This window comes from Melanerpes formicivorus, unplaced genomic scaffold (assembly GCF_026170545.1).
Source record: "Melanerpes formicivorus ecotype bairdi unplaced genomic scaffold, bMelFor1.0.p_v2 SCAF_33, whole genome shotgun sequence".
NCBI classification, from domain to species: Eukaryota; Metazoa; Chordata; class Aves; order Piciformes; family Picidae; genus Melanerpes; species Melanerpes formicivorus.
The window spans coordinates 6355657-6368778 of record NW_027142385.1 but is presented as its reverse complement, the minus strand read 5'-3'; the positions used below and the strand labels follow the sequence as shown (position 1 = coordinate 6368778).

Here is a 13122-nt window from a genome sequence, read left to right as displayed (position 1 = left end):
TTCTCCCTCTCCAACCCTTCCAGGCTCAGGGGTTTACATCACCCGGGGGCAGCTGATGAATTGCCACTTATGTGCCGGTGTCAAACACAAGGTCCTCCTGAGACGCCTCCTGGCCACCTTCTTTGATCGGTAGGTCCTCCTGCTTCTTCTGCTCCCCCAGGGCATTTGGTTGATTCTTCTGGTTTCTGGTGTCTTGACCTCGTTGATAGATAGTGTGACACAAGTGCTTCATCCTCTCCGTGTGCTGCACTCATCTCTGTGCGATTCCTTAACGGTGCTTGAAGCTGAGCACGAGATTCTCCGGTTCCTCACCTTAAAATTGTGATTGTGAACCTAAAGGGAAGAGGAGAAGGTGGTGGCCGTGCCCTGGAGTCCCTGGTGTAAGGATCTTCCTTTGCCTTTCTTGCAGGAACACGCTTGCCAACAGCTGTGGAACTGGAATCCGGTCCTCGACGAGCGACCCCAGCAGGAAGCCTCTGGACAGCAGGGTTCTTAATGCGGTCAAATGTAAGGAGAGAGATTTACTGCTGCTCAGTTGGCACAGCATGCTGAGGGCAGACCAAAAGCTAAGCAGGGAAGGCCATCTCTGGTGCCTAATAACGGGAGCTAAGTGTGGTGAAATTAGGTTAGAGGAAAATCAGTTTATTTCTTAGCTTCCTTCGTTTGGGGGAGCTGAAGTTAATTTTTGGTGGCCTTTGACAGTATCTTAGTATAAAACATTATTGCTGCTTGGCTGGTTTGCTATGTTTTTTAAAGCAGGCAGTTATTTTATTGATAGATGCTCCAAGAAGGAAGTTGGAATGATGGTTTTGGCAACATTCAGAGCTTGGTGCCACTGAGGCAGGCTGTCCCCTGGGTGCTGGCTTTTGTCCCATGGGCTCCAGCTTGCATTCAGATTCATCCAAGCACGGGGCTCTGCCAGACACAAGGAGTGGGCTGTGGGATAGAAGGTGCCTGCTGCTGAGTGAAGGCCTAGGTGGTGCAGGAAAACCCTGATGGCTTAGTGCTGCAAAGCCTGTTTATCATGGGCTTGATATACAGCGGAGAGCAACGTGTTCTCTCCCCCTCGCTGGATCCTGGTAGTAAATCTTTATGTAAATATTATTGCAGTGGAAAATGAAACTCTAAGCAGTTTGGTTGTGGTTTTGGGTTTTTTTTTTTCCTTCTTCTTTTTTTTTTTTTATTTTACTTTTAAGATTTGGAAGATAAATCTTTCCTCTCTCGAATTGTTGCTGTGCTGCTGAACTCCAGGGGCCCTCCAGCCACCCTCTGAGATCTGTAGCACGTGGAGAGAAAGGATAAGGCAGCAGCTGTTCTGCACAGAAAGACAAAATTCACTAGGCTGTGCTGGTGGTGCCTTCCTGCAGCTTTTGTGAGGTGCTCTCCTGAGGCAGCTTCACCCTGCAGAGCCCTGGCTCTGAACCTTCCAGCTTTGGTCCTTGCTGAGGCTTGCCAACACTGTCAAAAGTAGTGCCCACCACATGCTGCCACGTGTCAGGACATAAAAAGACTTCTTGCTGCCCAAGTTTTACCCTGTGCACAAGCTTTAGTTTATAATTATTCACCTTGACAGTTCCTTGGACATTGCTTCATAACATCAGGTGCTTGGCCCCCATGGAGGAGCAGGGCTGCAGCTGAGGTGTTGCTGTGCTGCTGCAGCGTGTGGGCCAGTGGGTGTGCTGGTGGTGGGACCCTGGTCAGGCTGGAGGTCCATGGTCGGGCTGGCACCAAGGCAGGGGACAGGCAGAGGATGGTCCTTTGGTCCTGTCATTTCCCAGTCTCACAGCTGTGCCTGCACCACCATGGTTTTAAGAGCCACTAATAGATCTGCTGTTGAGGTGTTTGTGTTGACTTTTTCTGTGTCCATCTCTGCTTTTGGTCATTGTAACTTGCTATTACCATGGGTACTGCTTGTTGCCTGGAGGCTGGGTCCTGCAGTCCCTGGTACTTCTGGGGCTTGTTAGGTCCTGGGGAGTGAGTGCTCCTTCACCATCCCCCTTCCCTGTGCCTCCTGGTTATATCCCTTCTCGACTGTGCCCATCTCAAGCTGAGGAATCCTTGTCTGTAAGTCTCTCCTTGTGAGAGCTCTGGCCCACGGGTGGACTTCCACCCCATGGCACCCTGCGCTAAGCCCTTGTGGCAGGTTTGTAGGACAGGGCAGAGGCTGCGTTCGTGCAGCCACCTTGGTGTTGCTTTCTCTGACTCCTCAGCTCTGTGTGTCCCCTGTCTTTGCAGTGTATTGTCAGAATTTTGCCCCGAGCTTTAAGGAAAGCGAGATGAATGTTATAGCAGCCGATATGTGCACCAACGCCCGCCGGGTCCGCAAGCGCTGGCTGCCGAAGATTAAATCCATGCTGCCAGAAGGGATGGAGATGTACCGCACGGTCATGGGCTCCACCACAAACAGTGTCCCCCTGGATCCTGAATTCCAGCCCAACACTGCTCAGGTCTTTGAGCAGCGAATCTATGCAGAAAGGAGGAGCGATTCGGGAACTATAGTAGCCTTGAGAACTAACACAGTGAACGTAGAGCTGAGCAATGGATCCAACCAGTCCTTCGAACAGAGCGAGGATGCTGAAGGGGCTGGCTCCGTGATACAGGAGGCGGCTGCCACAGATGCTCTGGCATCAGATACCCAAAGCACTCCACAACCTTTTGAACAAGGTTCAGGCTCCTCCAGCCGGCCCGAAACTCCCGTGAGAAGACAAGATGGTACTTTTGGAGGGACTTTATAAGAGAGAGCAAAGCCTTGCGTTGACCTATAAGGGATCTGTAATACTAAAAAGCTGCTTGCATGCGTTACTAATAACGAAACGAAACGAAAAAAAAACCAACAAAAAAAGAAAACAAAAACACACAAAAAAAAAAAAATCATCATCATAATTAATAATGTGATCAAGCCACTTACCTACTGAACTGCTACTGTTGCCTGAGAAAAATGTGATTTTTATTCTGCTTGTATTTAAAATTGATGAAGGAAAGAAATAATCGCATTCGTTATACTGTAAACCGTTAGGGTCCGTGGCGACCTACTTAAAAAAACAAACAAAACCAACAAGATATTGGGCTCCTTTTTTGATATTCCTGAGGTTAGTCTCTAAGATTGTAGCTTTTTTTTTTTCTTCTTTTTGTTTTTCCCTTTTTTTTGGTTGTTTTTCCCCCTTTTTTTGTTGTTTTCCCCCTTTTTTTTTGGGTTGTTTTTCCCTTTTGGTTGTTTTTCCCTTTTGGTTGTTTTTCCCTTTTGGTTGTTTTTCCCTTTTGGTTGTTTTTCCCTTTCTTTTTGCTTTTCCCCTTTATTTTGTGTGTGTGTTTGTGGTTTTGGTTGGGTATATATTTTTTTGGGGGGGGGGGGAGGGGGGGAAAGGGTTTATTTTAAGAAGGGGAGGAGAAAAAGCTAGCCACCACCCCCCGCCCCGTCATCACCACCCCATCCATTACTCAGCTCAGCAGTAAAGCCATCGTGAACCTTGTCCTCTAAAGACAGTTTTTTGCCGTCGCTGAACAGGAAAGCCAAGGTGTGTTAGGGTGCAGGTGCTGTGAGTGGTGATGTTTGCCTCGAGCAGAAGGGCTCTAGCCAAGTGGGACAGGGTGGGGGGAAATGGTTTGAACTTTAGGCTTCTGGTGTGGGAGGGAGCCCCCCGCTGCGGGTGCTGCGGGGCAGGGCGCCGCGGTGCCCAGCCGTTGGTGGGGGCTCGGTGCTGGTGTCTTGGGGGAGTTTTATCCAGCTGCCAGGAGCAGGGATGGTTCTGTGGGAGTTCAGGCTTGCACGTGTCGGGAGGACTTCACCTTACTGGGGAGGCTCCAAGCATGGAAGTGTTCAAAGCCATGTTGAACGGGGCCTGGAGGAAGCTGGTCTAGTAGGAGGTGTCCCTGCCAGTGGCAGGAGGATTGGAATTAGATGGTCTCCTTCCAGCCCAAAGCATTCTGTGATTCTGTGATTCTGTGGGATGTAGGTGGAGACCCTGGCTGGTGTTGTGGTTGTTGTAGGATTTTTTTATCCCCCAATACCACTGGGGTTTGGCTTTGGTTTCTCTCTCCCTCCCAGCGACTCCTTTTCCTTTGCTTCTCTTGCTTGCACCTTCACCTCACCTGCTTCTCGTGTCACTCCTCTGCACCTGGGCATGCAGGCAGGTGGATCCCGGGGCAACCTCCCGGGATGGGGTGGGGGTAGTAGCCTGCTCTCAGCCTCCTGCAAAGGGCTTTGAAGGTGGTCTTGCTCTGAGGGGCATGGAGCCAGGAGCTCTTGGTGTCAGCTCCCCGCAGCATCCACACTGGAGGCAGAGAGAGGTACTGGTGTGGGCGGCTCACCTACTGCCCCCTCCCTTTCTCCCAGGTCAGACAGACTCTCACTTTTTAACCATTAGGAGTGAATCTGATGAAAAGAAAAGTCTTAAAAGAAAAAAAAAAAAAAGCAACCAAAACAGCTTTGTGCCCTTATGGGTAGAGGTTTGGGGGAGGAGGAAGCATTTCAGCTCTTGCTCATCCTCTAGGCAGACTGTTCTGGGGAAAAGCCCGAGCTTGTGGGCTTTTCTATTGACAACTGATGTCCCCAGGCTGTGGTGGTGGCCCCAGCTGGGCTCAGTTTGATGGTGCAGGCACTGGGATGGGACCTGCAGGTTCCCCTGAAGCCTGGGTATCAGCTTAGCCCCTGCTCTCACCCTCCTGCCTGTGTCAGCTCTGCCTCAGAAAGCCCCCAAAGTGACCCAAATCCTGGCTGCGGATCCGGGTGTCACTGGGCACAGGCGCTGCCCAGCCCCACTTGCTGCAGCTTTGCCCTGGGCAGGAGGGTGCTGGGCACCCACGGGGATGCTGAGGCTGGGGTATCCCCAAGGGATGGGGACAGTGATGTGGAAGCCAAGTGTGGCCTTTCTTTTGCCTTTATTTTTTTAACTATGATTTTGACTGTGACTAACTGCCCTGCTCTAACGATGCTTGCAGCTTGTTCTCTAACACGTTTGGGAGCACAAACATGTGCAAGGTGCACCACGAGTCACTTTTGAAGGCTCCTGTGGCTGTGCTCTTCTTGTCTTCCCTGCTTTGATTCCAGAATCCAGAGAGTGCTTTGCTCAGGGTTTTCTTCCTTCTTTGTGTTTCCATTGGGAAAAGGGGGAACAGGGAGAGGAGAACCCAACTTTTGGCCATTTGTTTTTGGTTTTCTTAGATACTTGAAGCAGTTTTTTGCATCCTAGTAACAAAGCTGTTCCAGCAGTGAGCCTGTTCCACTGCTCCTTGCCCTGAGACAAAAAGAACTCACTGACAGGGTGGTTTCTGCCTAGCTCTGGGTTTTTGGCACAGCATAGCCAGACTGGGTGCCCTGGTGTCAGGGGCTGGCGATGGCACAATGAACCAGTGCAGGGGTATGTGATGCTTTGGGGGGTGGGGACAAGCAGGTCTGGGGGCTCTATTTGCACTTTACCCACATCAGCAAACAAAACTCCTGCTCTTGCTGAAGCCTGGAGCTGCTGCAGCTCATCCCCTGCCCAGCAGTGCCACAGGAGGAGGTTCCCTCTGCACAGTGATGCTTGCCTGTGCTTACCCAGGTGCTGGGGGTATGTGGCTGGAGGACAAATGTCAGCAAGGAGGGTACCTGGGACCACAGGGCTGAGCTTGGGGTGCGCTTCTTCCCCAGCCAGCCCCAAGGAGATGGATCAGGTCAGTTCCGTGGCCCTGGGGGCATCCCTGGCTGCTGGGGGACTAGCTCTTGGCCAGGCTGGTGGGGCTCAGGGGGGTAGATTTGGTTGAGAACCCTCCTGGTTCCCCATCACCTCCCCTAAAGTTTGCATTTGCCAAAAGCCCCAGGCAAGCAGGGAGCAGACCCGGGCGTCAGAGAGCGCAAGTCATCCCCTTTGTGTGTGTCTGTGTGATGTGTATCTATAGCTATCCATATAGAAGAGAGATTGCAAAGGGTTCTTCCTCCTCTCTGGCACTTGCTGGGGTTTGGTGAGCAGGTCGAGCCCTCCAGCCAGGGTTCGCGGTGGGCTGTAGGTATTAATTCTGGACCAAACCCATGCCCAGACAGACCCCAGGAGGGCAGCAGCAGCAGCAGCAGAATTACTTGAATGGCTTAGGACAGAGAGTCTGAAAAGAAGAGTCAAGTTGCACAGTGAAAATATATATTTTTATACCTAGCACAACTTCCTGTATATTTTTTGGGGTTGTTTTGATTTCCTTCTCTTGTTTTTTGATTTGGTTTTTTTCTTTTTTTTCCCCTCTTTTATTTTATTTTCTTTTCTTTTTCTTTTTTCCCCTTTCCTTTTGGTAAACAAAAAAAATTTACTTTGCTTTTGAGTTTGGTTTATTAATTATTATTATTATTATTATTATTGTTATTGTTGTGATTAGGAAGGCAAACTTCTACAATGTGAAGGGCGTCGGTGTTGTGTGTGTTGTTTGTTTGTTTGTTTGTTTGTTTTTACCTTATCTGGTAGATGAGGGCAAGCATTTTGCACTAATGTTTCCTGTGTGTTGGAGGATTAATGATGTGTTTGAAGAAAAAAACAAAACAAAACAAAACAAAAGGTATATGGTTAATGATTGTATTCTTCAGAAGAGAAAGAGAGGAAAACGAGCCAAAAAAAAAAAAAGAGAGGAAAACGAAGCAGCAAAAGAGGAAAAGAATCAAAAAGGAAAACAATAGACAAGAAAACAAACAATAATTAAAAAAAGAAAGGAAAACAAGCAAAAAGCCAACCAAACAAAAAGATGAAACCTTTCCCCCACCACCACCAAGTATAACCCCACTCCCCCCCTCTCAAAATACTGAATGTAAGGTGAGAACAGAGCAGTCCATCGATTGTATGCGGCTTTCCTGAGTGCCTTAGAATATTTTGATCATTGTGGGGCTTTTTTTTTTGGTGTTTATGAGGTGTTTTTAAATCTTTTTTTGGGGTTGCTTTTTTGTTGTTTGTTGTTTTTTTTCCTCTCTCTCTCTCTCTCTCTCCAAGGCAAAACCAGATTGAGAAGATCAGCTCCTAACCGACTCCTTCCTCCTCTTTGTTTACGACACTGGGTTAAAATTCTAGAGGGTTTGGTTGTTTGTTGGTTGTTGGTTTTTGGGGGGTTGTTTTCTTTCTTTTTGGGGGTGGGGGCTGCTTTATAAATGTGAATAGGAAAACTGCATTCATCTAGGTCTGATAGTGTAAAATCCAAGCATCAGTATTTATGGTATGTCTGCACCTTTATTCTTATGCTTGACTATTAGCAATATTACCTGTGTATTATATATCTTAAAAGTTATTCCAAGCACCTTTAAAGAAAGCAGAGTGTAAGCATACAAGTTACCTGCAGCTGCCATATAGTCTAGAAGCCAGCCCCTCTCCTCCTCATTAGCGCCAATTAACGAACACCCCACCCCCCTCGCACTTCCTCCCCCAGCCCCGAGAGCTGCTGCTTTGCAGAAGGGCTGCATGACCTTCAGCTGCTCCCTGCTCCCGGCGTCCTGCGGGTCCAGCTTTGGCCAAGGGATATGGTGACTCCCCCCACCCCAACCCTGGTGTCCTACAGGCTGGTGATGTTTCCATGCTGTTTTGGTGGAGGTGACACTGGTGTGGAGGGGGCTTGGGAGGAGGGATGGTGCTGGTGGAAGATGGGGAGTGGGTCCTTTATTGCCACCTTGATGGTCTAGGTCTTCTAATTGTGGTTTCACCCTAGAGATTCCCCCGGGGCTGGTGGTGGGGAGCTTGGCTCTGGGTGGCACACACTGGGGGCTCCCCTCCTCTGGCTGGGCAAGGGATTCAACCCCCACCCAGCCCCCCAAAACTGGAATTGCCCACAGCTTAACTGGTGTTTGAGGGAGCAGAGAGCATCTTAACCATGGTGTGCCACCTCCTCTCAAGCCCTGGGCTCCTGGGGGTTGCCTCTAGTCACTGCTTTTCCTAGAACTAGCTCGCAACGAGCAGAGAAGGACCAGCGGGCAAGCGGGACGAGCCCCCGCCAGCTCCCCAGCACTAAAGCCACCACCCACCCTCCTTACATTGCCAGTCCTTAGCCATCTCTCGGGCTTCAACTGCTGTTCCAAGTGTTCCTGCTGTCTGAATCATGCTGTGAGCAAGCGAGCCCCGAGCGCGGCGGGGCGGGAGGGAGGCGAGCGGGGAACTCCCCAGCCCCGCTCGCCCCGGGCGGGGGGTGGGCTGGGGGGGAGCTGACGTCTAACGCACTCGCATTGGAAACCCCTCAACTCCTCCGATGAGTTTCTTCCACTGTTAAGCGTTTTGCACACGAGATTGTGAAATTTTTATGCCGAGGTAAAAGCCAAAACTTGCAATACTATTTTTAGCAGATGAAAGTTAAAGAAAAAAAGGAGAAAAAAAACAAAAAAAAAAAAGAAAGAAAGGGGAAAAAAAAAGAAAGAAAGGAAAAAAAAAGAAAAGAAAGAAGGGGGGAAAAAAAGAAAGAAAGAAAGAAAGAAAATAGAAGAAAAATAAAAGAAAAAATAGAAGGAAAAAAAATAGAAGAAAAAAATAAAAGGAAAAAATAGAAGAAAAAAATAGAAGAAAAAATAGAAGAAAAAAAAAGGAAGAAAAAAAATAGAAGGAAAAAAAAAAAAGAAATAATAAATAAATAAAAAAATCAACCGAGTATAAATGTATAAATATTTTTGACTTGAACATTTGGATGGCACTTGATTCAAATAGAACATTAATTAATCCTTTGGACAGAGTGTTTTGGGGCAAAAAAAGAGAATTATATATCGATATAAAATGCAACAACAGCAACATAGAACCACCACCAAACAAACAAACAAAAAAAAAAAGGACTAAAAAAGTACAAGGTTGTTTCTTTTTTAAAGGCATCTTCATAGGGTATTAAGTAGTACTGTAATTCATGACTGTTAAAAATACTTTCTGTGCTGTAAGGAAATCTCACAGTACCACTGAATTATGTTCCTCAACTGTCTCAGCCACGAAAGATGCTAGCTTCTTCTTTCTTTTTTTTTATTCCCCTTTTTTCCCCCCCTTTTTTTTTTCCCTTTCCTTTCCCCTCCCCTTTTCCTTTTAATCCCCCCCTCCCCCCTTTTTTTTTTCCCCCCTCCTTATTGTGCATTATCACCGGTATTTATGTGCTCTTACTCTGTATAGTTAAGACTGTTATTTTGTAGCCATGGCTGACACGATCTATCAGTAACTAAAGAGAAAAAAACCAAACCAATAAAACAACAACAAAAAGAAGAGGTGAAGAGACCCCCGACGAGCTGGAACTATGCTCATAGCTGTTTTCATACGATGGGGAAAAAAAAAAAAAACCACATTAAAAATAAAGAAAGAACAAAAAAAAATTATATATATAAATATATATATATATATATAAAATAAAACTGAAACAAAACAAACCAACAAACCAAACCCAATGTGATCATTAATTGTAAAACGCTTTGTAAAATTCACATTTACAGAATAATAAAGTAAATTACAATTCAGCCCTTCCCTTCGCTCTGCTTTTCTTCTGTGCAGGCTCTGGATGTTGTTAACCACAAGAGGGGGTGTGGAGAGGCACCGGAGGGGACTCCGCCTCCCCCCCTGTTCCCTGGGCTGCCCCGAGGGGCCAGGATTGGCTTGGAGGTCTGAAACAAAATCCCAGCCTTGGTCGACTGCAATGGGCTGCCCGGAGGAGTTGTGGATGCCTCATGACTTGCTGGAACGTGTCCAGAGAAGGGCAATGGAGTTGGTGAGGGGTTTGGAACGTTAGCCCTATGAGGAGAGGCTGAGGGAGCTGGGGCTGCTTAGCCTGGAGAAGAGGAGGCTCAGGGGAGACCTTATTGCTCTCTACAACTACCTGAAGGGACGTTGCAGCCAGGTAGAGGTTGGTCTCTTCTCCCAGGCAACCAGCACCAGAACAAGAGGACACAGTCTCAAGCTGCACCAGGGCAGGTTTAGGCTGGAGGTGAGGAAGAAGTTTTTCACAGAGAGAGTGATTGCCCATTGGAGTGGGCTGCCTGGGGAGGTGGCGGAGTCACCTTCACTCGAGGTGTTTAGGAGGAGACTGGATGGGGTACTTGGTGCCATGGTTTAGTTGATTAGATGGTGTTGGATGATGGGTTGGATGTGATCATCTTGAAGGGCTCTTCCAACCTGGTCTGGTCCTGTTCTGTTCTATCCCTGGAAGTGTTTAAAACTGGGCTGGGTGAGGCTTTGAGCAACCTGGGCTAGTGGGAAGTGTCCCTGCCCATGGCAAGGGAGTTGGAACTCAATGATCTTTAAGGTCCCTTCCAACTGAAGCCATTCTATGATTCTATGAACTGAGTGGATTTGCGCAAATTTTAGGGGTTTTGAGAGTTCCATGCCCTTCATCCTCCCTCACCTCACCAGAACTGGCTTGGGCATCTTTGGGCTTTCTTTCCTCACACTTTCTTTCCCTCCACACTCTATTTGTTATTACTTCTGTAAACTGACTTCCCAGGGTGAGGATGCTCTGGAAGATGTGCATGCAGCCAACATCCCTGCTGCTGGGGGGGTGAGGTTCTGGCACGGACAGGGAAGATGCTCAAGTGCTGAGGCTGTAGGAGAGCACCAGGAGGTCTGAGCCCTGCTTTTATGGCTTTTGGCTCCAGCTCTGCCCAGGGAGGGGTTGTTGAGGGGTTAATTTCTTTGTAACCATTGCCCCCTTCCCCCCCTTCTCCATATCAAAGGCCCCAGAGCGTCAGAGCCCAGGATGGATGCCCTTGCACGCAGGTGGAGCAGGATGCAAGGGACCCTCCAAGCTGGACAGGAGGGCTGGGGGTGGCAGGCTGAGCTGTGAGGGTGCTGATTCTGCTCTCTATAATTTTTGCCTGCCTTTTTCTTTTTTTTTTCCCAACCCAATTGGCCATAAAATTGCTGAGAAGCTGCATTTCCTCTGCTTAGCAAAAGAAGGGGGGGGGAAAAAAGAAAGAAAGAAAGAAGGAAAAATCCAAACCCAAGTGCCCAAACCCGCTTGCATTTGGGGGGTTCATTTAATCTCATCTCAGTGAAAGGGGGAAAAAAAAAACCACCCAGAGAGACTTGGATGCTCATGTGCAGCACAGCCCTGCTGCATTACATAAACCATTTCAAACTGATTCATTCTAAATGAGTTGGTATAATCAGAATTTTCCTTACGAGCAGCTTTCTTGCAAACGTCAGGCTTTCAGGGGGAAAGAGGAAAAAAACCCCAACCACACCAAACTAAAACAAACAAAACACAAACCCCCACCAACATGACACACAAACCCCCCCCAACACCCTCCCCCCACCCTACACACACAACCCCACCCCCCCCAAACCCAACAACCCCATCATCCGCTGTTGCAAACTGATTGCTTCTAAACACCATCTCTAAAATTAGGTCTTTGGTTGTGTGTGGTATTGTCAGAGTTGGGTATATTATGATCTGCAGAGAGTCTAAAAAGATAAATGAGTTATTTAACCGAGTAAACGATGCTGCTGTAGAAAATGTGCAGAGAGAAGAGTGTGCAGGGGGAGGAGGAGGAGGAGGAGGGGACGGGGCCGAGGCTGTTAACGGCGCCTGGCACTGCAGCACTGAGGGAGAGCGGTGGAGGGGTCGTGGGGTGGGTGGGGAAAGGTTTAATCTTCTCATTAATGTTGTTGTTTATTTTATTGCTATGTTATAAATGAACCCATCTCCCTCTGCCTGGTGTGTGGCTGTGCTTTTCAGTAGGTCAAAGGGAGGAGGTTGAGGCTCGAGGTGGCAGCTGCACCCATGGGTGCTCCTCCCCAGGGTATTGAAGAGTGAGGGTTTGCTGATGCTGTTTTGGATCTGTTGGATTAGTTGTTGATGCTGACTTCCTGGGAGCTGATTTCTGGGGTTTAAAGGCTTGACCTGTCTTCATTTTCTTGGCATCTACTCCAGAGAGAGAGAGATGCCAAAGCCTGCACCTGCTCAGACTCTGCGTTTGGTTCTTTGGGTCCCCAGGGTGTTGCAAGTCTGACCTGGTACAGGTGGTCCTCAATACGGGTGCAGATTTTCCCCATCATGGGTACAGACTCACAGTATCACAGTATTGCCAAGGTTGGAAGAGACCTCAAGGATCATCAAGTCCAACCTGTCACCACAGACCTCATGACTAAACCATGGCACCAAGTGCCACATCCAATCCCCTCTTGAACACCTCCAGGGATGGGGACTCCACCACTTCCCTGGGCAGCACATTCCAATGACGAATGACTCTCTTGCTGAAGAACTTTCTCCTCACCTCGAGCCTAAACTTCCCCTGGCACAGCTTGAGACTGTGTCCCCTTGTTCTGGTGCTGGTTGCCTGGGAGAAGAGACCAACCCCTTCCCAGCTACAACCTCCCTTCAGGTAGTTGTAGAGGGCAACGAGGTCACCCCTGAGCCTCCTCTTCTCCAGGCTAAACAACCCCAGCTCCCTCAGCCTCTCCTCACAGGGCTGTGCTCAAGACTCTTCCCACCATGGGCCCCCCAAGGACATAGCCATGTGGATGCCAGGGTTGGGGACAGCAGGGCTATCTCACTACCCTGTGTGTCCAGGGGCACAATCCATCTGGGTGTCTCGCAGTGCCCAGCAGCAACAAACCAGCCCCAAGTGTGAGAGAGCGGCTCCACTTGCTGCAGGCTCCACTTGCTGCAGGCTCCACTTGCTGCAGTCCCCACTGGGCTGCAGATTTCACCTGGGGTTTGGGGTTTTTTTTTCCTATAGTTTCTCTTTTCCAGCACTGCTCTGCGCTGCCTCCTGACGACAGACCAACCCAGGAGGGTGAAGAGGAGCTCGTTGCCCACCACAGCACAGTAAGTTAGGCTGCCTGGCTGCAACCAAACACAGCCAAGCTGAAAGAGCCAAGAACTTGATTCTGGGTGCCTGTAGAGGTCATAAACTGTGAGTTGTAGATAGGGGCAAATGGGAGGCTCTGGAAGACAGCTTGCCAGGACTGCATCCAGGAGGAGCAGGGAGTGGCACAGCCCAACACAGGTGTACCCATGTTGGCCACTGCAGATAGTGTTGGCTCTTGCAGAAGTCATCAGCCCTTGCAGAAGCCATTGGCCACTGCAGAAGCTGTTGATCTTTGGCAGAAGGTGTTGGCCATTGCAGAAGGTATTGGCCTCTGTCTTTGCAGATGCCACTGGGTGGCCATCAGACACCAGGGGCTGCAGTATCCCAGTACCACACTGTTCCACCAACACCCAGCTCCT

The 13122-nt window shown here is 48.8% G+C and overlaps 1 protein-coding gene across 3 annotated transcripts in view; it reads left to right on the top strand.

The window, feature by feature from the left end:
• NACC2 (NACC family member 2) overlaps positions 1-3051 on the top strand; it is a 68023-nt gene extending 64972 nt beyond the window's left edge. For all 3 annotated transcript variants that reach the window (XM_068155861.1, XM_068155863.1, XM_068155862.1), the window contains exons 4-6: positions 24-129; positions 410-507; positions 2236-3051. In XM_068155861.1, coding sequence (XP_068011962.1) covers positions 24-129; positions 410-507; positions 2236-2735 — 704 coding nt within the window. In that variant the 3' untranslated portion in view covers positions 2736-3051. The remainder of the gene's footprint in view (positions 1-23; positions 130-409; positions 508-2235) is intronic.
• Positions 3052-13122: the final 10071 nt, after the last annotated feature.